Here is a 23539-nt window from a genome sequence, read left to right as displayed (position 1 = left end):
CCTAGGACTACTGAATGATAGGAATGCCAGTTTGAGCTTAATCCAAGCTTCCATCCGTAGCCAATGTAAAGAACACTGCATCCCAGATGTTTGAACTTAATCTTAATACTCTCTGCACTCCTCCTGAGGCACCATCTTGCTTGGGCAGACAGGGCAAAAACATAGGCTCCCCTTACCAGCCTTCATCATCTTCAAAATCAGCTGCATCGCTTACCATCCCAATTGGACCTGCACCCCTGCCTATCTGCCTGAAAAACTCACCTTCTTTGGGGGTTCTCAGCAAACTTAAAGCCTGGATATCATCATATGGGAGATATAAAACAGCCTTTTACCATCAATGCACCAAGGATTTGAAACAACATCCCTGCATCTATCAGGAACAGACCTGGTCCAGTTCAGGCAAGGGTTGAAGACGCATCTGTTTGAAGAACTCCATCATGGTGCTTTAACAGACCACAAGCAGCTACCCCTCCAATCACTTGCTGATTGTATTGTTGCATTTGATTATATGCAGCACTCCACTATCTTTAAGCTAGGAGCGCTCGATACAAAAACAACATATATACATATCTTTTAAAAAACTATTTTTGACAGTTACTTGGACCAGACCTTTAATGATCACATACGGATCCCACTAAACTCCAGTCTGCTTTTGGAGATTGGTTTCATAACTTGTTAAGTAGTTCCACTTCTGAAGAGAGTTGCATAGTTTTGTAGCAAGTAGCACTAGATGTAAGAATGTAAATCCACGGAACATCACAAGTTAAGGAACTTGTGTAAGAAACAGTGATAGACACATTTAGAGAGTAGATGTTTTAAGCAATTATTTTTCCTGCAAGGCCTATCTCATATATGAATCCTGTTTATGAAACAAAGGGTGCTAGTTAAGTGTCAATCTTCCTAGAGACCCTCCGTAGTCTTTTTATCCATCATTCAGTGGAACAGTGTGCCTAAAACATGGTTAAAAACCTTGGTGGACTAGAGGTCAACCACGGAAACCTGTGGTTTGCCCATTAAAAACAAAAGGAAGTGTCCCAAGAGAAACTGATTATGTTTCGTCGAAATCAAAAGTTATAAATGTTGTTAATATTATCCCATAGCCTCTCAGTACGCACAGGAGAGGTGTATTAAAGAACAAATGCGGTAGGAAATGAAACAAGCATTTGCAATGCAATAGGTCTCGCAGCATTAACGTTTGAGTTATTGCCATTGTATATGACAATGTGTTGCATTAAATTTTTAGCAAAGTCTGTATTGGTGTATAAAGATGATTTGCAAGATGATAGCTGTTGCAATATATTAAGCAATGTTGGCAATAATATTATATTATAATAATATTGCAAGGTACTGTTGTACTTATATGCATTTTGGTAGCGTATAGTGATGTTGTAGTGCCCCTGAGTGATGCCGTTTGTAAGCAGGGCAAGTGAGAGGTGGTGGTTGTAAGCAGAGTAGCGAAGAGAGGTCCATTGTTGAAGGCAGGGGAGAGGAGGTGGTTGGAAGCAGGGGAGATGAGGTGGTTGGAAGCAGGGGAGATGAGGTGGTTGGAAGCAGGGGAGAGGGGCCGGATGTTGTACACAGGGAAGGGGGCGGGGGGTGGATGTAAGCAGAGGAGAGGGGTCGATTATAAGCAGAGCAGGCAAGATAAGGTGGTTAGAAGCAGGGCTGGCGAGAGGGGTCGATTGTTGTAAGCAGGACAGGTGAGAGGATGTTGTTTAAAGCAGGGCAGTGGATAGGGGCCGATTGTTGTAGGCAGGGGAGAGGAAATGGTTATAAGCATGGCAGGTGAAAGGGTCAACGTGTAAGCGGGGCAAGTGAGAGGGGAGATTGGTGTAAGCAGGGCAGGTGAGATGGGCGGGATGCAGGAGGAACTGGTAATAAGGCCGGCTGTAAGCAGGGCAGTGGGGCCATCAGGGTCGGCGGTAGGCGAGCCGCTGTTGTGTTAGTAATTATGGTAGGTAGGTATATGCAAATGTGACTATCCCTCACGAAATGTTCAACCTCACACTGTGCTTAAGTGCAGATTGCAAATACAAGTGTGCCGTAACAAGTTTGAAGCATCACACATGACTTCAAATAGAAAGCACTAAAAAAATGTAAACACTACCAGCCACACACACACACACACAACAAAAGTAGTAGTGTCTTACTCTATCACCAAGAAACACTTTAAGCCCCTCAGTGGTAAGAAAACTCTATAGAAGTGCTGCAAGGCAACATCACGATTTAACCTGACATTTTTTCAATATAATCTATTTCTAAACAATTCATCATCCTAACTTTACCAGCCATTATCCAACATGATTTACCTTCACAGTTTACATCACACAATCAAGTGGCACGACCACAGCGCACTTCGACTCCAGTCACAAAGAGAGCAGTAAAGTGTGCCCAGATTCCGAAAGCACTACAAGACCATATAAATGGTGGAATTTCCCTCTAAAAATACATAGAACATCAACTAAAACAGGACGGTGTAATATTCAAGTTAATTTATATTACACAGTTGCTGCCTGCTGGAAGGAAATTTTCACGGCAAGGGTTTAAGTCCAGGTAAAACGAATAAAATAACAAAACACTCTTCAAAATCACTCCAATGTTAGTCTTAACGTGAGCTCAGCCTAACATTAGGTGAAAATAAAAAGGCACAGAGCAGCCCGCACAGAGCAGCCCGCACTGAGGGATGCAATCAATCACATCTGATGGCACTTCAAGCCCATTATTACCATTACAAAATTAACACCTTCGGAAGAATACATGAGGGAGGCAATTAATCATAGAACGATACTGACAACTTGAATACTCTTAACATTGATTTAGCAGGTTTTTATAGACATAAGTACCAAGGCAACGCGAAGCGGTGCGTGAGCAAACAAATAAACCTCCCCCTCCAATCTAACTCTTCAGGCTTCCACTTCTAAATTATGGCCCAAATTGGAAGCGTCATTGCATAAAAGTTAAACACAACACATGCCCATTTCTAAACAGATGAAGCACAACAAGTTGTTGGTAGGAAATCAAATGCATTTACCCTACAAATATTTTAGGAAGTCCTTTATTACTAAGTCTTTCTTACGAGCTCTCCGTTTACCACAATCTCTATTCTTTACTTGCTGTTCACCACAAGCATTAACTTCATCCTACGCACATCTGTCCATGCAAAACTACAGTTTTGGGTCACACTTAGTAACCTTAATGAGGGCCAGGGGCGGCGAAGCCTCTTTCAGTAAACTCGTCAGATTTCCACTCCCAAATTCGGCCATGGATCGGAAGAAAATCATTGCCCAACACTGTAAACATAACGGAACCCACCCCTTGTTAGAGTCGTCCGCGTGTCCAGTTAACTGGCCCTTCTCGTTCTGCATACATTCATTCAACACCCTCCGATTCACGCGCGAGATTCCGGAGGTGCCCCTTACCTCCAGTCCATGGACAGATGGTAAATGTAAGACGAAGTCGGACCTGCTTTCTCCTAAAATCATTTTCAATACGAGAAAGAAAACAGAAAGCTGATTTCACACTAATTGACAGGCAGAGGGGCGGCCCGCTGAGAGAGCCCGGGGCGGTGCTTCCCAGTAAACCTGTAAATCGTTACAAATATGACCCGCCCCGAAAAAGAGACCCACCCATTCCAGACAACGAGACACCGCCCACACTGTTACACCGGAAGAGAGTGTTGCTTGCCCCGTAAAGCGTTCTCCGCTCCAGCTGTGTACGAGTTGGCACCAATGGTTTTACCCGTGTTATATTTCTGTTGGTACAAATTTTAGCAAAATCATCAAACCCAGGTGTTTTTCTTCTTCTTGGGGCACACTTTGATTAGCAACTATTGGCAGAAAACGCGTTACAATGTCCTGGAGCTGTTGTAATGATTCATAGTTAAAGTAAAGGAATTCAGCAGATTTATCTTAAACAAGGGGTTTCACGGCTCAAATGGCAGTCTGCGTCGTCCGGCGTCGGAGGGGGCGGGGAGGGGTGCTGTGACATCAGCCTCGTTCTCGGAGTCCATTGGCCCCGGATCTTCCACGCGCTGGAAGGCGGACATAATTCACGGTGACGCGGGGCTCTCCCTCGGGCGGAGCCCCGCGGAGCCTACAGAATACCGGACTGGCGGTAAGTGGGACGGTGCGCTTGTGTGTGCGAGCGTGTGAGTGTGCGCGCGCGATGGGGGTCTCTGTATGTGTGCGTGCATGTGCGCTCGTGTGTGTGTGTGTGCGCGCATGCGTGAAGGGGGAAGTGTGCCTGTGTATGTATGCGCTTCCCAGGAGACAGACACGGCGAGCGCGTTCGCGCGCGCGTGGCCTGCACCGATCGCCTTTTGCGAGATGCGCGCGGCCAGATGCTGTCTCCTGGGAAGCAGAGTCAGCAACAAAAGATCTCTGGCGAGACACAGCGCTTACGCGCTGTTTTCGCTACGAGACCTAAAAAAACAGAGCAGATGAAAACACCTAGCTAATGACTGTCTCAACTGGTTTCAGGCCTTTTGCACCTGGACTCCATCAGGACTGAGAGACCGTAAAATAAAGAGAGGAAAATGTCAAATACAAGGTACAGACAATGAAGGAAGATGGCTATCTATGTACTATACCAAATATAGGGGTAAAATACGCAGATAGCACCGGCGACCCTTATTGGCTTACAGGTGTTAAACTAATAATCCCAAATGCTCTTTTTGTGGTAGTGTGGCTTATCAGAGGGTAGTGTTAAGAACACAGAGTCAATAAATGAGACACTCTCCAGACGAAACCCAAGAACAATTTTTGAAAAATAGTACAGATTTTTATATTATTTTAGACACCAAAATCTTCAAGATTAGTTAAAAGTACCTTTACAGTTATCAATATATACAGGTAAGCTAAGATGTCAAACCAATGCACTTTTACGCAGAAATGCAATCGCATTTCAGGGGACTCCTTTAGGACTTAACGTGCTGGAGGGTCAAGGTCCCAAGGTCCACTAGAAGTTTGAGTTTATCTGCCCTGGAGTAATAAGGTGCAGAGATGATGGACGGGTTGGTAGCCTTGCATGTTACTGTTGGTATTGAAGCGGGCCGCCTAGAAACAGGCTGCAGAGGGGGACTTGGGGACAAGTCCGGGAGCACCTAATAGGAGGGCTCTGTTTGTGAGGTCCTTGGAGCAGGGGGGCGCAGTCGGTACTCGTTGACTCAGGCCAGGTAGCTTGGGTGAATAGGGCTTTGGTTAGCTATTCCTGTGCGTCGAATGCGCTCACGGTTCTCTGTCAGACATGCAGAGGGGGACAAAAACAGGACAGCAGGGCCACACGTGGTTATGGCTTCTCTTTTGCTGGAGTCAGTCTCGGTGGTGTTGATGTCGGGGCTGGACACAGAACAAGCCTTGGTTGCCACAAAGGGTTCAGTACCCTGAGTATTGGTGCAGGGTTGCTCCTGAGGATCCTGGCGACTCCAAACGTCGAGTGGAGGGAGACGGATTTGACCTCCTGAAGCACGTTGTCCTCTTTCTGGGTAGCTGCTGCGTCAGGGGTCTGTGCATCTGCAGGTTACAGCGAAGTGGCTCCTCCACTTCAAGGGAGACGCTGGCTGAGTGACAGTGCTGCCAGCCCTGCAGGGCTTTTGGAGGATGCACAGCTGCAGGTTGCGTCAGGTTCTCTGCGATTGTTGGGACAGGAGCAGGCGGGCAGGGTTTAGCGCCAAAAGTCCTTCTTTGTCTTTCTTCTTTCAAGCAGTCAAATCTTAGATCCTGGTGTCAGAGGGCCATCAAAATACTCAATACAGGAGCATTAAGGGGAGTGCTGGGCAGTAGCCAATGGGCTACTTTTCCTTGGGGTGACTACACCCCCTATGTGACCAATTCCACCAAAACCAATACTGTAGAACCCTTTTTCGCTGAGCACATCAGGCAGCCCACATTATGGGTGTGGGTAGTCTGGTGGTGCAACACGCCCATTAGCATAGCTAATTTCCCACCTGTCCTGGTGCCAATTGAGCCTCAGGGCTTGGGGTGGCATCTCCCAGATCTGAGGGAAGTCGGGTTTGCATATCAAAGATGGCAGAGGCTTTGAAGTACCTGGCCTTGGTAAGCAGATTAACTAGCCATCCTGCTGGAGGAGGTGTGAACATCGTCCTCCGGAGCAGGCATTATTTCCGCCCTCAGAGAGCGAGCTCTCACCTTCAAGAGGGTCAGAAACCGGTCTGTGGTGGAAGGCTGGTCGAAACCAATCAGCCAGAAAACTAGAAGAATAGTTGGGTTTAGGGGGAACATCTAAGGTGCCCTCTGGGTGCATGTCAGGGCAAATCCAATACTGGCATCAGTTGGAGGTTCTCAAGTTGAAGTGTGAGACCAAACGCGATAGGTTTCAGTGAAGCCATTATGTAGCTGGGTAACTCGCAATGCCCAGTGCCCAGTATATATACTTGAGATGGCTTCCTGTTCACTGTACCATCTAGCAATAAAACTAGACAGAACACAGGCATATCTGCTCATGCAGATACGCCTGTACATGCAATATAAATGCACCTGGCCTAATGTAGGGGTGATTTAGATATATTCCATGCAGTGACTCTGGAATGGCACACAGTGAGTGTGCCACGTTGTATTTTCACTCAAAGTTTGTACCATGACATGCAGTCTGCAATGGCAGGTTGCATGCAATTTGTATGGGGATCACTTATGGAAGCATAATACATGCTGCAGCCATTAGGGACCCTGTTTGGAACCCATGCCCTAGGTACCAGAAGAACCACTTACTATGGGCAGCGAAATACGGCAACACGACTGCTAACAAACTGCAGCGCTAGTGCTAAAGGGCTGAACAGCAATACTTTGATGCTGATTGGGGAACTCTTAGTGTCAGCGTGTTTTTAAACTACTGCGATCTTAGTTTTTACTGTGTTCTTTACCTGCACTCTGCACACTCTACTCTACTTCTAGGCTGATCCCCGGTCCGTCACGGCCTGCGCCGTTTGAACGGAGGGACAGGCAGCCAGTTACACACTTTCATCTTCTGGTTGGCCAGCGTCATAGTAGCCGACCCGCCTCTTTCCCCACTTAAAGCCCTCCTCAGCGCGGACGCGCACAGCGAAATACGGGAACATGACTGCTAACTGAAACTGCAGCGCTAATGCTAGAGGGCTGAACAGCAATGCTTTGAGGCTGATTGGGGAACTCGTAGTGTCAGCGTGTTTTTAAACTACAGCGATCTAGTTTTTACTGTGTTCTTTACCTGCACTTTGCACACTCTACTCTGCTTCTAGGCTGCTCCCCGGTCCGGAACGGCGTGTTCCGGTTGAACGGAGGGACAGGCAGCCCGTTACACCCTTCCATCTTCTGGTTGGCCAGTGTCATAGGAGCTGACCCGCCTCCTTCCCCACTTAAAGCCCTCATCAGCGCGAACGCGCCGAAGGCACGCTAAAGGCAAGCCCATCTGCGCCCGTCCGCTCCAGGACGCCGCCCGCCGCTCAGACCCTTGTCCATTTTCCTCTCTGTATCCCAAGGTAAGCCGTTTTCCACAACAATGTTGTCCTATACCAGCGACGAGCTGAAATCTTAAAACACCTCAAAGCCTCCTAACACCGAGATGACTGCTCAAATTTTTCAGCCATTCAGATAACTGTCACATAATCCCTCCAAGCGAGTTTTTAAAACATCCCGCTGTAACCACCCCCAGTTACAACCCGAACACTGCTTCTAAGTTGGACATCACTGGGCCACAGGCCACTGAAACAAAAAAGGAATGACAAATCATTCACTGCGATATACCTTAACTCAAGATCTATACCCAAACACGCACTTGAGCTATGGAGCTTACTAGACGCCGAAAAACCCGACATCTGTTTCTTTACTGAAACTTGGCTCCACAGTCAGGCCTCTACGGACATAATAATCGCTTTCCCCCAGGAGTACCATCTAACCAGGGTGGACAGGGTAGGGAGCAGAGGCGGAGGCATAGCAATTGCGGCCAAAGCCCCCATAGAGATTAAGTTGTTGGAATCTTTTTCCAACCTTACTGCCGAAATTATGATTGCCAACATCAAAATTTCAAGTACGGAAACGTGGTGTGTAGCCCTTGCATATAGACCTCCTGACCCCAAACCAAATTTGTTAACTTTCTTTTAGAATCAATAGTTTCCCATGTGTTGGCAACTGAAAACTATATTTTGCTTGGGGGATTTGAACTACCATGCCGAACTCCTGTCCGACCCCAAAACCACCCACTTGAGTGGAACAATGGAAACTTTAGGTCTGACCCAACGGGTCACTGGTTCAACTCATCGAGCTGGTCACACACTTGATTTAATTTGTACTAATTTAACTAAAATGAGTAATGGGTCCCCGCTTCCCATGCTATGGACTGACCACCACCTTTTAAAGTTCAGTCTCTCATTACATCCCGGGGCCAATTCCGAAAGTAAAAAAAGAGTTCCGATACGCCCATGGCCCAAATTGACCCCTGAAGCTTTCCAAACATATTTTAAACTGCAACAAACAGACTTCGAAACTTCAGTGGAACAAATGGCAACTAACTTAGAAACCTCTATTCTGAAAACCTTGGACGAGGTCATTCCCAAGACAAATGTTAATATGAAATTCATCGCATCGCCATGGTTCACTGCTGCCCTAAAAACCGACAAACAATCCAGTTGAGCAGCCGAACGACAATGGTGGAAAACTGAAGCGGACGAGGACAGAAATAGCTATAAGCTACGGCATTCACTTTACCTAAAAAATATTAAATAGGCCAAAAAGACTTACTTGACTCTGCGGATAAACAATGCAGCCCATTCTAGTAAAAAATTATATAAAATACTAAAAGAATTTACCTCGCCCTCGGGTCGAACAGTCTCATTTCATGCCTACCCAAGAATGGATGGACTCTATGTCCCCTTTCTTTGATAATAAAATCAAAACAATCTATTCCTCCTTCTCGAACATCGACTCATGCCAACTTCAGCAAAATAATAGTACGACGGTGAATCCCCTCCCGATTGCACACATGGACAATCCTTGTTTAACTCAATTTGATCCGATAACTGTTACCGAAGTACTTGAGGGCCTAAACAAAATAAAAAGCAGGCTCCCCAATGGACCCTCTTTCTCCCCGCTCCTGTACCAAAATCCTACCATTATTGGCTAACCCGCTCATGAAAATTTTTAACTCTTCACTAGAACAAGCAAAGGTACCAACGAAATGGAAACATGCCCAAGTAAGGCCAATTCTAAAAAAAACTCAAACGACCCTACCCAAATGGTTCATTACCGGCCCATTTCCCTACTGCCCTACTTTGGGAAAGTATTGGAATATTTAGTGAACAAGCGGCTTACTGCATTTGAGGAGTTACATGGGATTCTGGATCCCTCCCAATCCGGCTTCCGTGCCGCCCACGGTACAGAGATTGCAGTTCTAGAGATTGTGGATAATATCAGGCTTACGTTGGACAAAGGGGAATCAGCAATTCTAATCCTTTTGGACCTATCGGCAGCATTTGATACCATCTTGAAACATCGATTGTGGGAGATAGTTATCAGAGGAAAAGCCCTAGACTAAAAAACTATCTTACTGACCGTTCCAACACAGTTCAAGTTGATTCCCTGGTCTCCAGTAGTCACCCAGTTACCGTGGGGGTACCCCAAGGACCAATCCTAAATCCTATGCTGTTCAAACTATATTTAACCCCGTTGGCTAACGTCATCAAATCCTACGGCTTTGAAACCGTATCGTACGCTGACGACACCCAGTTACTTATCACATGTGGTTCAGACTACTCTGGCACTCGTTCTTGCTTCAAAAATTGCATGATTGATATAAGTAACTGGATGAGCAATAACAAACTCTAATTAAATGGCAGCAAAACTGACATCATCCTGTTTGGCAAGGCTGAGGAATTTTAGTCACAAGAGTGGTGGCCTTTGGAACTGGGTACCTGTCCCCCTCCCAAATCAGCAGTCCGTAATTTAGGGATAACGATAGATCATGCCCTGTCCATGAAAAACTATGTCAGCCAGGTAACCGGCGTCTGCTACGGGGTTTATGCGTAATCTTCGGAAGATCTTCAAGTGGCTTCCTATTGAAACCAGGAAACCTCTGGTGCAGGGTCTGGTCATCAGCCGTCTTGATTACGGAAATGCCCTGTTTGCAGCACTCAACGCAGATCTGCTTTCTTAACTGCAGACTCTGCAGAACGCTGCGGCCAGACTGACCCTTGACCTTCCACCTAGAACAGCCTCTGCTCCTTGTCTGAAAAAACTCCACTGGCTCCCTATTCGTCAGAGAAGCCACTTTAAGATCCGGAGTCTGACACACTCTATCCTGCATAACATTGACCCAAAATAGCTCCTAAAGAAACTGAATTGGTACGTACCCAACAGACCGCTAAGGTCCAGCAATAAATCATTTTTGGTCCAGCCTTGTGTCCGCACATCCCGAAACGGCCATCGTTCCTTTTCCTATCTGGCCCCCCGGCTGTGGAATAAATTGCCCCCCAACATGCTATCCATCTCTGAACACAAACTCTTCTGTGAATGTCTCAAAACGTGGCTCTTCCCTAAATAAACGCCTGCTGTCTCCAGGAACACTCCTTGATGTCGTTAACTGTTTTTTCTGCTCAAGCGCCTTGAGACCTTACGGTGATAAGTTGCGCTTTATAAAAACTTTTGACTTGACTTGACTTGGACTTATGGGGTGCCAAAGTGTGTGCCAGTTGTTTTACAATTAGACCATTTTACCTTGTTTTAGGGAAAGAGCACTGGCACTGGAGCTTGGTTGACAGGCTTCAGTGCCCTGTCAGAGACGAAAACCAGCAGCTAGTAGTTTTGATGGGAGCAAAAAGTGTGGGGACAAATGTAACAAAAGTCCAGTTTCCTACAGACAGGGCCTTTTCAATCGCAGTATGTGGAGGTGGCAACGAAGGAGAACGGAAAGGTTTGTAGACCTAACAGCATGGACTAGCATTATCTGCATTACCATCCAGCCTCATACTAAACCACCGACAAGTATCAGCGAGTGGCACTGCAGAAATCTGTGCCGTGTGCATGGCATCACACTGAAATCTGTTATAGGGAAAATCAACCACATTTTTAGCTTGCTAAAACCTACAAACTTTAAAAAAATAATCTTTTTAAGTACTTACCAACATCCAAGCTTAGACAGGCCTTCTTGTAACGGTCTGTGAGAGGGGGAAGGTCCCAAGAATGTACCTCAGCCAGCACCTAAAACGACAGAGCAATGTAAGGCTTCGTCCTTAGAGGGAGTTATGAGCACCTCTCTGTAAACTGTTCTAGAAAAGAAGAGTAGGCACATTAAGCCTTCAAACACAGGCCAACAGATTACAGTAGGTTACAGTGGAGACGTGGGGTTCAGGGTGAGTGGAAAGGCCTCATTATGGCCATGCAAGAGAGAGATCAACATCCAGCTAGAACAATGACCACACTGCGATCACGCATCCGGCACTGCCAGAAATCTTTTGTGCCGATCACAACTGCAGAACCCCGCTGGCCACACGGTCCTCAGGCTGGACATAGGGAGGAGAGCCCTTTAGCACTGAATTGCCTGAATTAGCTGCTGAGGAGTCAATGAGTGAAATTTAAGACTTATGCATGGCTTGTCGAAATGTGACCATTTTCATTACTATGTGCTTTTATGTAGTCTTCGATCCTACCACTTTCACTACGTCTGCCTACGTTTTGGAAGAAAACAGCTGGTGGAAGAACATTTTTTAATTAGGACGATGGACTACAGAACAATGAGGGTTAGAAATTGATTTATTTGGAGGTTCAGACATAAAAAAAATCAAACAGAAAAAATACCTACACATCTGAATTCAGTAGGATTATAAATTACAATTGTGAATTTAATACAGCTGATAAAATTATAGCTGTATTACTCACAAATTATAATCTTCACCCAGATAAAGCTACCCAAGAAGAAGACTCATTGCAAAATAAGAGAAATAGTTTAATACCGAATAACTTAACTGATTTCATCTATAGCAGGGGTTCTTAACTTTTGGATTTCTGTGGCTTTCCTACTGAACCACTATTGGAAGTCAGAAACCAGAGACTAAGCAATTTATTTGATTTGAACCGTAAATTAAAACACAAAAATACAGAAACAAATACAGAAACTACTATTGATCAAGTAAATACACAAATTATAAAATCTATTTATTTCACAAAGACAAAATATACAACATTTTAATATTAATGGAAAGGTGGAGCTTTTTAACATTTATTTTCATTCCTAAATGAGGAAATGAAATGTTATATATAGAGAGCACATAACTTTATCTTTTTGCTCCTAATGCATGACCTTTTTTGCCTGCACATACCAGTGCTTTCATTGAGGTCATTTGACCATCCATACCAGATTTTGCGTACTTTTGCTGCTCCCACAAATAATACTAAGAATACCAATATAACTTTTAGCCTTCAATTTCAAAACACCTTCAGTTACAGAGCATTTAAAAAAAATCATTTTTGGTCTTTATGTGTATATACTGTAGGCACTGAGAACTCTCAGCATCCGTGCACCACATGCTAAGAACTGCTGATCTACTGCATGGCATTTTGTTGTAAATTTACCAAAATCACTACTTAGCCAAGTAGGATATATGAAATGTAAGTGCCCTAAATGACTGAATTGCCGCTTGGGCCTGTAGGACCTGACAGGTTTGAGGACTGTACAGCCATAGACTCACTTTAGTTCCTGCAGGATGGGATCTACAACACTTGTGGAGAAGTGTGGCTCAATGGTTAGAGCAGAGGTCTAGCCCGGGACCAGGGTTCAATTCCCCGCTTCGGCGGGTCTTGGGCTCAAAAATTCCACGGACCTGATAATTCTCGCCTCTGTGCCTATTCCAATCATGGAGTCCCACTCTGCAACTCTGGGCAATAGCTTGCTTAATCTCCACAACGGCCCCCACAACGCTAAGGATGCCTGGCCTCCACCTTGGGGGTGCCCAGGAGTGGACGCCTCACAGGGAAAGCCAGGATTGGTTCCACAGCGGTATTCGTACAAGCCCCTTGAGACCCTTGCGGGTGAGTAGTGCGCTATACAAGTATCAATTTACATTTACAATACAGGCATGTGGCACCATGATTGCAGCTCATATTGTCACCACTTTTGTCCAATACATATATTTGGTCATCAGGAGGATTCATCAGAGGCACAGCCATGGGTTTGCTTCTAGCACCATGGGCGACCTAAAGTCAAGTCTCTGAGGCTGCAGCACTGTTTGTGCTGTAACTAAAGTAGACAACTTAAGAAGTTGAACGAGCTGAAGCTTAGGCCATATAAAACAGAGGCAGTGACCATGAGTTTGCCATTAATTAATGGTGTGCGCCTACTGCTAGCAATGCAGGTGCGCCTCCTTACAGCCGTCCCTATTCTGACCGAATAGCACTCTGAGTTGGCTTGGTCAGGAATGTTCTTTTAAATGAGACACTTTAGGGGATCTCAGCCATGTGGGAGCGTTCAAGACCTACGTTACTGGACCATACCATGTGTCAGAATGCGATAATGGAACCATGCGCTCCACTCCCCTAGTTACTAACTAAAAGTTTACTGTGGAATGCTGAAGTTCAGATGCTTCAACAGGTCTTGCACTTGAAGCGAATAACCATCCTACTGCACAATATATACTGGTAACCCGGAAGAATAGAAATACAGCAATTGGTGAAACAAAATTCAGCATTTGAGGGGCCCAGCTATTGCAGATCATAGAGTACAGTGTGAGGGGCAGCAAGGGGCAGCACAAGAAACAAGCAAGAGACAGATTCATCTACCCTGCAACAATTTAACAATCTGCAGAGCAGGAGAAAGACAGTCAACAAATTCTAATACAGCAATAAGAGCTCAAAGCGGCACACTCAAGATCATATATGAAACACACGTTATAAGACAGAATTGCAGCACACAAGAAGGTGGAAAAACATACACACGGTAGGAGAGGTTTGGACGATCAAATAAGAAACTGAGATTCTGATTAGTGTCAGGCCATACATGGATGAATATAGATGCACCCACCTCCTCGTTACTTTGCAGTACATGCAGTATCAAATCCTGAGATGCCAGTAAGGCCCCCTCTTTCTTCAGGGTCAGCCTAGGCAGCAGCCCACACATCTGGTAGTAACGTTTCGAAGCCTGCTCTTCCAGCCAGGACACAGGACGTGTCTCGCTCCCACTGAAAATGAAGAAACAAACAGCTGAGTTCATTCAATTTTTAATTCAGTGCTGTTAAAATAATAGAAAATGGGAAATCACACAAGTAATTCCCACCTTTGGTTATCGACACCGTTTTCCAAATAAATGATGTGAGATAAGTCAAACAAAATATCTTCAATGTGCAGGTCTTCAATTCCTACAACACAGTCAAGATTCTATGAATAAGCACATACAGAATTCTTTTAAAGTCTTCATGTAGAGAACTGTTAGATCAAGGGCACTGCTATTTTCACTGCAGGAAGGCTGGCTGGTCCACAGAGAAACACTAGGGAGTGATATTATCTAGTAACATTGTATCTTTGTAATATGGCCAGCTAGAAAAATGTACCCACAATTTTCAATAGCTATCAAAAATACAATTGAACGATGAAGTCAGATTAGTTATACATGTTAAGGAAAAGTAACTTTCTGAAAGTTACGAACAGTCAGAAGGCTAATTGGCATAAGCCTCTGTCCGCTCTCAGCCTCTGCTCATCCTTAAATAAAGGTGAAAAGGTATGAAATGCCACCCAGGAGCAAACAACGGCTGACCTGAATCGGTAGAGGGGACTCCTCTAAATTCCACAGAATTTGCAGGGGGATAGTCAAGGCAGAGATTTGGGCACTAGAGTATCAAATCTTGTTTGAATGTCAATTTGTGATTTAGATAGAACACTAGTGGTGTACTTGAAACGAAGAGAAAATGATGCAAAGAAAATGCTTGTATATCCACTGCTGGAGGACCCTGCTTTTGTTCTACCAGGCTTCTGCCTCTAGGTTTATTGTGGATAGAATACCTATATCTAACTGAATTTTAGTGTTAGATATGGCAGGGGGGCATAGGATACTAGGATTCTCATGGTATGCTCCCCACAATTACTAGCAGCCCTTAGAGCACAGGTTTAGTGTGGAAGAAGACTATCACCATCTTGACAATGTCCTAACGCATTGTATTTTGTGTCTGTTTGCAGTAAAGAAAACAGGACCTACAGTGGATCAGAAGAGGACAGGACCTGCTGTCCGTGGCCTATGAGAAGCGCTGTAGGACTGAACCTGCTCCCTCTTGTAATCAGGACAAAGAAGTGGAATGGGCCAGTTGGTTGAAAAAGGCCTTTCCAGGAAGTACCCAGGTGACTGGACCTGGACTGGATAATTCTGTTGGTGTGTGCCTGACACCTTTAGAGATTTGAAGTGCCACACTGTGGTAGATTACAACTTGAGTAAATCAGAAGCTAAAATCTTTGACCAGGACGAACCTGGTTGGAGTATCTGGCCTGCGGTCCTTCAGGGTCAGCCTTAAATTGTGTCTAGGTTCTGGTCAATTGTAACCATCTACTATTATTGGCACTTTGTGCTTTTGCATATTTTTGTTGTTTTACATTTTGAATTTATTGAGGTCTCCATACTGCATAAATGATGTACAGATTGCCTTAGCTAATCCTGTCTGCTCTGACCAATTGCTAGCAGGTGGCTGAGCTCAGGTGACTTTGCTGGATCACCCTGATAAGGGTAGAGATCATTCGTTTAGGTGCTTCGTCACCAACCCCAATTAATGATCAATTTCTTTCATCTAGTTTCCAAATTTTTCAATTTAAATTAAAAATCGAGAAAGGCATCTCATTCAGCTGATTAATTTCCTCAATATTGTGAAGTTGCTTAGGACTTTAACTTGCTGTACCACCCGTAGGAGTTGATTTAGGGTAGTGAGTTTTTTTTAAACAATTTTGGTCATTTGATGGCGTTTGTCATTTACTGTTTGTAGTTTTATATTTGTCCTCCAGCTTTGTACTATTTGGTTGGTATCCTGCACCTTAAAACTTGATTGTTTTCCGGCAATGGTGCACAATATCAAATTTAACACATACACATTTTGCAATTATAGGCTAGTTCACTGGTACGTTGGTATTCACTCAATCCCGGATGGATTTGACCTCACCACCATTCAATGAAAAGCTTAAACTTTCCACTCCACTGCCTGATGCTAGTAGACTGCCTACTACTAGTGCGCTGCCACACTTTGGGCACATCCAGAGGTGTGGTGCAGCGGCCAGGGCGGCTGACTCGGGAACAGGGTTCATGGTTCGATCCCCAGCGGCAGCTCAGGATCATGTGACTCAATAGCTCACTTCATCTTCCCGACGGCCCCCCAGTGCCTTGAAACCCTTATGGGGGTGATAATATCACGCTTTACAAATAGGAATTATTATTACACATGCTTCAGCCCAATACTTTGAAAAAGAACTGCTAGTAATGTGTTGGGGCGGTGGAGAGTTAGGTTTGGGGGACAAGAGGGGTTGAGATGATAGGGGTGAAGGTGTGATTTTTAGTCCCGCAACCATGACCAATCAAACCACTTGCTCAAGTCTGGCCACCTGGTGCTTCTACAGAGATGATTCCAAAGACAACCCTAAACTCCCCTCAGAATTACCAGTTATGGTGGCCATATTCCCTTTAAGTCACAGCACCTACTGTTAACAGTAAAGATTAAAGAGAGAGCAGAAACATATACCTCTGAACACCACAAATTGGTAGCTTGTGTGGGCATAGCCATTACCTGTGGGGCACGGGAATGAGGAAAATGTTATCTTGAACTCTGACCCGGACTCTAAGTGGTGGAGGGGCAGCAGAGTTGACAGCTGTGACCGGGTGCTGCGGAGAGAGAAAACAGACAAATGGAAAAGCAAATCAGCCGTGTAAGCATGACCCCACCCCTTCACACCTTCATTCAGAAAAACCCAGGCAACAAGCAACTCCTTCAAGGCATAAATCCAACCACAGAAAATGGTATCAAAGCCAATAGTCTCTCTTTTGTATACTGAAACATCATTGGCGCTGCCCAAGGGATGCCTTTGCTTGCGCCATCAGACACTTCACTGCCTCAGCCAAGGACATTAGCTCTCAACCCGTTTGAGTTGATTGAGACCTGGAAGAAATAAAATGTAAGTACAATGAGGTTTGGCACAAAATGAGTGTCACCTGCCGGGTATTAACGGTCATCTATCATATTTGCAGGCAGTGTGGAAAGCGCCACACCAACAATATCACACAAGCTTGGTGATGGGAAACCGAACCTGCCGTTCATTTAGGCAAATAATGGCGCATTTACTAAATGCGTCAAAAGAACGTTCGACCACATCGAAGTCAAAAGATCCAGTTAAAAAAGATACACGAGCAACAACATGATTTATTGTTTGATTTCAAGACTGTAACCACGTTCTTTATCACAGGAAAACTGTCCTACAGAGAAAGCATGGTATTCCTTCAAAGGCTACAAACGGTGAAGGCCTCTGCCTGCAGGAAATCCACTTGTCTGTCAGTTAGTTTACGGCTGACCATTGGCTGCATGTGCACACAGAGACCCAGAGGCCTCCCTCAGTGCTAGAGACTCAACAGAGAACATGCCCATCCACAGTACCCTTTTTACACTCCCTGTTCTAACCCACCTCTGCTGTCTCTCCCACATGCTGCCCTGCTCCAAACACTCTAACCAAGCATGCCCCTACTGCCTAGGCGGCTACACACGCCCGTGCTCCTTGAAGTCTCTTTCTGCCCCAATTCATTAAAACTCTGACCCAAATGGAGGGTTTGAATTTTAGGGAACCGTTCTTTAGCCATTAAGAATCAGTCTTCCTAGTAAGTCCTATTATATCCCATCTATTGAGGGTGCGTATAAAGAGGTGCCCACGAAGAGTGTAGCCAGTAAACCTGGCCTGCTCCTAGTAAGGAAAAATGGATCCTCTCCAGCCCAATTTGTAAAGTGACTTTGATAGCAGAAGCCCTCAGTGTAAGTTACTTTGGGCATTCCCGGGAACGCTCATCAGCATAGGCTACTTTATTTTCACTCACAGAAAAGAAAACAAGGCCTGGCAACTTGCTGCATTCACTAAGGGTTTGGTTAGACTAAGGTCGAATTTCATACCATCTTATATATATTTAAAAAAATCATAACTCATTCATCCCTATCAAATAAAAATGTAAAAGTAAATTAAATTTACCTTAATGTTTCAGGAATTTAGCTGCCACCTTTGGGGAATTATGAATTCCACTTTTCATTAAGAAATGCTACATTAAATGCACTGCCCGTAGGAATACCTCATAACTGTGGTGTTGCCTAAAGTGTATTCCACTGCTGATACACAATAAGTGGCATGCCATGGACATTTTCATTATTATTTTCATTTTTAATACTTGCACACTGAAGTAGAACTTCTGCATTTCATGGGTGCACCTAGTATAACAAACAAAGACTCTAAACTAACAGCATCAAGCCTGCCCCAGGATGGATGGCAGAAAGGCCTCCAGCGCCTAATAAATGACCTGCAACTCTATGGAGCATGGTTTCCGCCAGAGACGAGAGTCCTCTGATCTCTCCCTCCAGATGACCTCCCCCAACCCAGGAGTGATGCATGTGTCTCCACCGTCAGGTCTGGGTGGGGAAGGGAGAGGAGTCTGCCGCTAGTCGGATGGCAGGCCAGCAGCCATCACTGCAGATCATGTGCAGTTACCAGAGAGTATCTGACGGACTGCCCTGGTGCTGGACCCACCGAGCCTTCAGATTCCACCCCATAACACCATCTGACAAGCAGGATGCAGGAGGCTAACAGGCCAAAAAGCTCAAGGACTGCGGCTGAAACATGGGGTCAGAGCCTGAATGTCCTCAATAAAGAAAATCTTTGGAAAACACATACATGTCTGGAGTGATCTGAATTAATGCAAGAATATCTGAAGCATATTTGGGTAACTGAATGAGATCTAGAATCAGTGTCGAGTTGTACTGGTTATTGCTTGAACAAAATACATCATGTTGAGAAATGCACAAGTTACTTACCTTCGGTAACGATATATCTGTATGAAACATCAGTAGTGATAGATTCCTTACCTTAGAATTTCCCAGAGGCATCAGACTGGATCCTGAAAATGTTTTCGTCAGCAGTACCCCTGTGCGACAGTAGGCGTCGTCGTGCGTTTCCGCATGCGTCGTTGGTGCCGAGATGACGTTGTCGGAGCTACGTGGACGCGCCCACGCTCGCTGACTTCAGTTCTATACACGACTTTCCGCGCCAGGGACACAGAGCAATGCAAGAAACTGACCACTGGTGCCATGAAACTAGGGCCCTGAAAGGGATGACCTTAACCCTAGAAATCCGTTCGCAGAACAGGGAGTATGGGTGGGGTGGCAAGGAATCCATCACTACTAATGTTTCTGACAAATATATCATTACCGAAGGTAATTAACTTGTGCATCTGAAAGAAACACGTAGTAATAGATTGCTTACCTTAGAATAGATACCACAGCAATACTAACCCCTGTGGTGGGTCTGCAAACCAAAATCACACCAGAGAGTCCTGGAGAAAGGCAAGGCCAAAGAAGCCATCTCTCCGGACTTGTCTGTCCAGGCAGTAGTGCTTGGTAAACATGTGCAGCGAGGCCAACGTAGCTGTCTGACAGATGTCATGCAAGGGAACGCCCAGTCGCAGATCCCAGAGCAGTAGTGGGTGCTGGTGCCCTGGTAGAGTGGGCGCGCAACCCCACTAGAGGCTCCTTTTTATCCAAGGAGTAACACGTCTTTATGCACAGAACAACCCACCGAGAGATGGTCGGCTTGTGCACAGCCCGACCTTTCTTGTCGCCCACGTAGCCAACAAGGAGCTGGTCATCCACCCGGAATAGTTGTGTGAAGTCCAGATAGAAAAAGAGCGTACATTTTGGGTCCAGACAGAGGAGCCTCTCCCCCTCGTTTGAGGGAAGTGGAGGCAGAAAGAAGGTGGGCAAAGTGATTGTCTGCCCGATGTGAAAGGCAGTGACAACCTTTGGCAGAAAAGAAGGACGAGTCCTTAGAACAACTATGTCCGGATGGACAGAGAGAAAAGGAGGCTTAGAAGAGAGAGCCTGGAGCTCACTCACCCTTCTGGCAGGGGTGATGGCAACCAGGAAAGCAGTCTTTAGAGTGAGGAGAGGAAGAGGACAATTGTTTAGTGGCTCAAAAGGGAGTACCCTTCAGAAACGCAAGAACAAGATTCAGGTCCCACTGAGGCATCACGAAAGGGACAGGAGGAAACATGTGCGTGATGCCTTTCAATAACCTTTGATAGTGCCCAGAGCAGAGTCCTGCTGGGCCAAAGAGAGAAACAAAAGAAGAACCTCTGAAAGAGGGGCGGAAAGGGGATCCACAGCCTGTGCTGTGTACCATGCCACAAACTTATTCCACCTGCAGGCGATACCGTCTTAGTGGAGGGACGCCTGGCTGCCAAGATAACATTACAGACTTCAGGAGGCAGGTCAAAAGACGACAACTGTCGCCGCTCACTCTCCACACAAGGAGGTGGAGACTGGACAGTTTCGGGTGGAGGACCATCCCCTGCTGCAGCAACAGAAGATCCTCCCAAAGAGGCAGACGAATCGGGGGATTGATGCTGATACTGAGTAGCTTGGGATACCATACTCTCCGAGCCCAGTCTGGAGCCACAAGGATGACTTGGGCCCGGTCGCGCCTGATCTTCAGCACTCTGGGCAGAAGTGGTATAGTCGGAAAGGCAACAGACCGCAGTTCCACTCGCGACGAAAAACGTCGCAGAGCGAATACCACCTTGGAAATTCCATTGTGCAGAAGTGATGACATTGCACATTCTCTTCGGTGGCGAACAGATCTAACCAAGGCTCTCCCCATTGCTGAAAGAGACCTTGCGCCATGTCCCAGTTCAGACGCCATTCGTGATCCATCATGCACCAGCGGCTGGGTTTGTCCGCCCCTGCATTCAAGGACCCTGCCAGGTGTTGAACCACCAGGGACCTGCTCTGATGTTCCAGCCAAGCCCAGAGGTGCAACCCCACCCGCCCTAATTGTTGCAGTACCACATGGCGGTGGTGTTGTCGGTGAACACCTGCACTACCCTCCCCATGACAGAAGGAAGGAATGCCTTCAGTGCAAGCCGGATCGCCCGAAGCTCCAGAAGGTTGATGTGGAGCTTGGACTCCGCCGGAGACCAGAGGCCTCTGATCTCTGCCTCCCCCATGTTGCCGCCCTATCCCAGAAGGGACGCGTCCGTCACCACTGTGCATTCCGGTTGGGGAAGGGAGAGGGATCTGCCATTGACCCAATCGTGATTCGTGAGCCACCACTGCAATTGTCTTGAGGTGCCCTCTGAGAACTGGACGTGATTGGACAGGTTGCCTTGGCGCTGTGCCCACTGGAACCTAACTTTCCACTGCGGAGCCCGCATATGCCATTTGGCATGATCCACTAGCAGGATGCAGGAGGCCATCAGACCCCAGACCCAGTAGTCGAAGCGTCATCATGACCGAAACCTGGGACAGAGGCTGAAAGATCGGAATAATAGCCTGAATGTCCCCGACTCGCTGCTCGGGAGGATAAACCCGAAACTGCGCAGAGTCCAGAACCGCTCCGATGAAAAGGAGCTTCTGCTAGGGAATCAGGTGCGACTTCAGCACATTGATGGAAAACCCCAGCGAATGCAGGAGGTCGGCGGTAGTCTGGAGGTGCGAGACAACTGCCTGGGGCGAGCCCGCCTTCGACAGCCAGTCGCTGAGATAGGGGAAGACTGAAACCCCTGATCTGTGCAGATGAGCTGTGACCACCCCCATCACTTTTGTTAACACCGAGGGGCGCTGATAAGGCCAAACTGATCCAGCTTCTTGGATTCTCTATCCGATGGTGCAGTAGGGATCGCGCTCTGGGACGTGGAGGCTTGGACCACCAAGCTCTCCGGGGTGGGGTGTTGGGTGAGGAAGAGGGTGTCGCTAGGAGCCGGAGGTTTGCTTGGGCCACGTTTCGATCCACAGGAGCCGCAGTGTTGGGCCTGGGCCAGGTGCCCAATAAAAAGTCAGAAAGTGCTTCGTTAAAGGGCAACAAGGGCTCCGAAGAGGTAGCCGCCGGTTGGAGCACTTCTGTCAGGAGGTTAGTCCTGACGGCAACCGTAGGGAGTTCCAGGTGGAGAGCCTCGGCTGCCCTACGCAACACCACTGCGTAACTCGCTCCCTCCTCTGAAGCCACAGTAGGAGGAGACAGCATGCCAAGGTCAGGAGAGGTGTCAAGACCACTGGCCTCCACCAAATCCTCTGCTCAGTCCTGATCATAAGCACAGTCCTGTGCTAGAGGGTCCTCAGACCCCTCCCACTCTTCCCCTTCCTCTGAAGTTTGTGGAACAGGCTCAAAATACGGAGGAAGGACATAGGGCACAAAAGGGCCCATCGGTATCGGCGTCTGGCAAAGTCGATCCGGCACAGTGACCGGTCGGGGCTAAATCTGGGAATGACGTCGTCCCAAGGAGCAGGCGACGTCGGAAGCGTGACAGAAAGATCGGCGCCGGTGGAGGTGTCACTAGGCAGAATGGCATTGATCCGGATCAGATTCCGAATCCTTGTGGGGCCTGCGGCGCCGGAGCCGCTGGCGACACCGGGGCCGGAGCATCTAATAGGAACCCTAGTCAGGGCAGGGCCAGACGGCCCAAAGAGTTGGGTTATGGCATCAAAAAACTCTTGCACCTGGGCAGGCGTCGCCGCCGCACCTAGGAAGTGGGGTAGATTGGGCGCGACGTCGAAGGCTCCACCAGAGCCGCGGGGGTGGCACCGCCCGCACTCTCTGCTGCGTCGCGCGAGGGGAAGTCGAAGAGCGACGATGCTTCTTCAACTTCTTCGTGGAATGCTTCGACTTACCTGACCCCGAGTGCGAAGACTTAGATCCAGAAGAATGATGGTGACGACTTCGGGACCTCAAGCGGTGCAGAGCCGACTGCCGGACTTCAAGCTACTCTCGGGACCGCTCCCGCAAAGTCTTCTGCCCCATGGCCCGGCAGTCGGGGCACGACTTGGGGTTGTGGTTGCGCCCCAGGCAGTAGAGACACACGCGGTGTGGATCCGTCACCGACATCATGCGGTGACAGTCTCCACAGTTCTTGAACCCGGGCATCCCTACGACACCAGAAGTCGATCGACTCGAAAAGATGGAGGTAAAAGGCCTCGAAAAACCTAGTCAAAAAGTGACCGGGGGTACTTGCTCTTCCCGGATCAGCGCTTGCTGGCGCGGAAAAAGAAAGAACTGACGTCAGCGCACATTGGTGCGTCTAAGTAGCTCCGGCGACGTCATCCCGGTGCCAACAACGCACGCGGAGCCGCACGACAATGCCGACCGACACACTGGGGTACTGCTGACAACAAAACGTTCAGGATCCAGTCTGACGCCTGGGGGTAATTCTAAGGTAAGGAATCTATCACTACGTGTTTCTTTCAGATAAGGACACTTAGTGGGTGCTGATCAGTTTTCAGTATATAAGTGTGTGGGTTGTATCCGCCTAGGAGGCTGTTTTCCCCTGATTTAAGCACCACTTTCTAAGATTAAACCCTAAG

At 46.9% G+C, this 23539-nt stretch overlaps 1 protein-coding gene across 1 annotated transcript in view; it reads right to left on the bottom strand.

Moving 5' to 3' along the window:
• The window catches only part of TONSL (tonsoku like, DNA repair protein), a 419298-nt gene that overhangs the window by 56315 nt on the left and 339444 nt on the right, over window positions 1–23539 (bottom strand). The window contains exons 18-20 of the mRNA XM_086966418.1: window positions 16730–16824; window positions 13999–14155; window positions 11105–11183 (exon numbers count right to left, since the gene is read on the bottom strand). Of these exons, the coding sequence (XP_086822544.1) occupies window positions 11105–11183; window positions 13999–14155; window positions 16730–16824 (331 nt within the window). The remainder of the gene's footprint in view (window positions 1–11104; window positions 11184–13998; window positions 14156–16729; window positions 16825–23539) is intronic.

Source organism: Lissotriton vulgaris, chromosome 4_1 (assembly GCF_964263255.1).
Source record: "Lissotriton vulgaris chromosome 4_1, aLisVul1.2, whole genome shotgun sequence".
Classification (NCBI taxonomy): domain Eukaryota; kingdom Metazoa; phylum Chordata; class Amphibia; order Caudata; family Salamandridae; genus Lissotriton; species Lissotriton vulgaris.
Note: the sequence above shows the minus strand (reverse complement) of the source record. Positions and strands in the feature narration are given on the sequence as shown.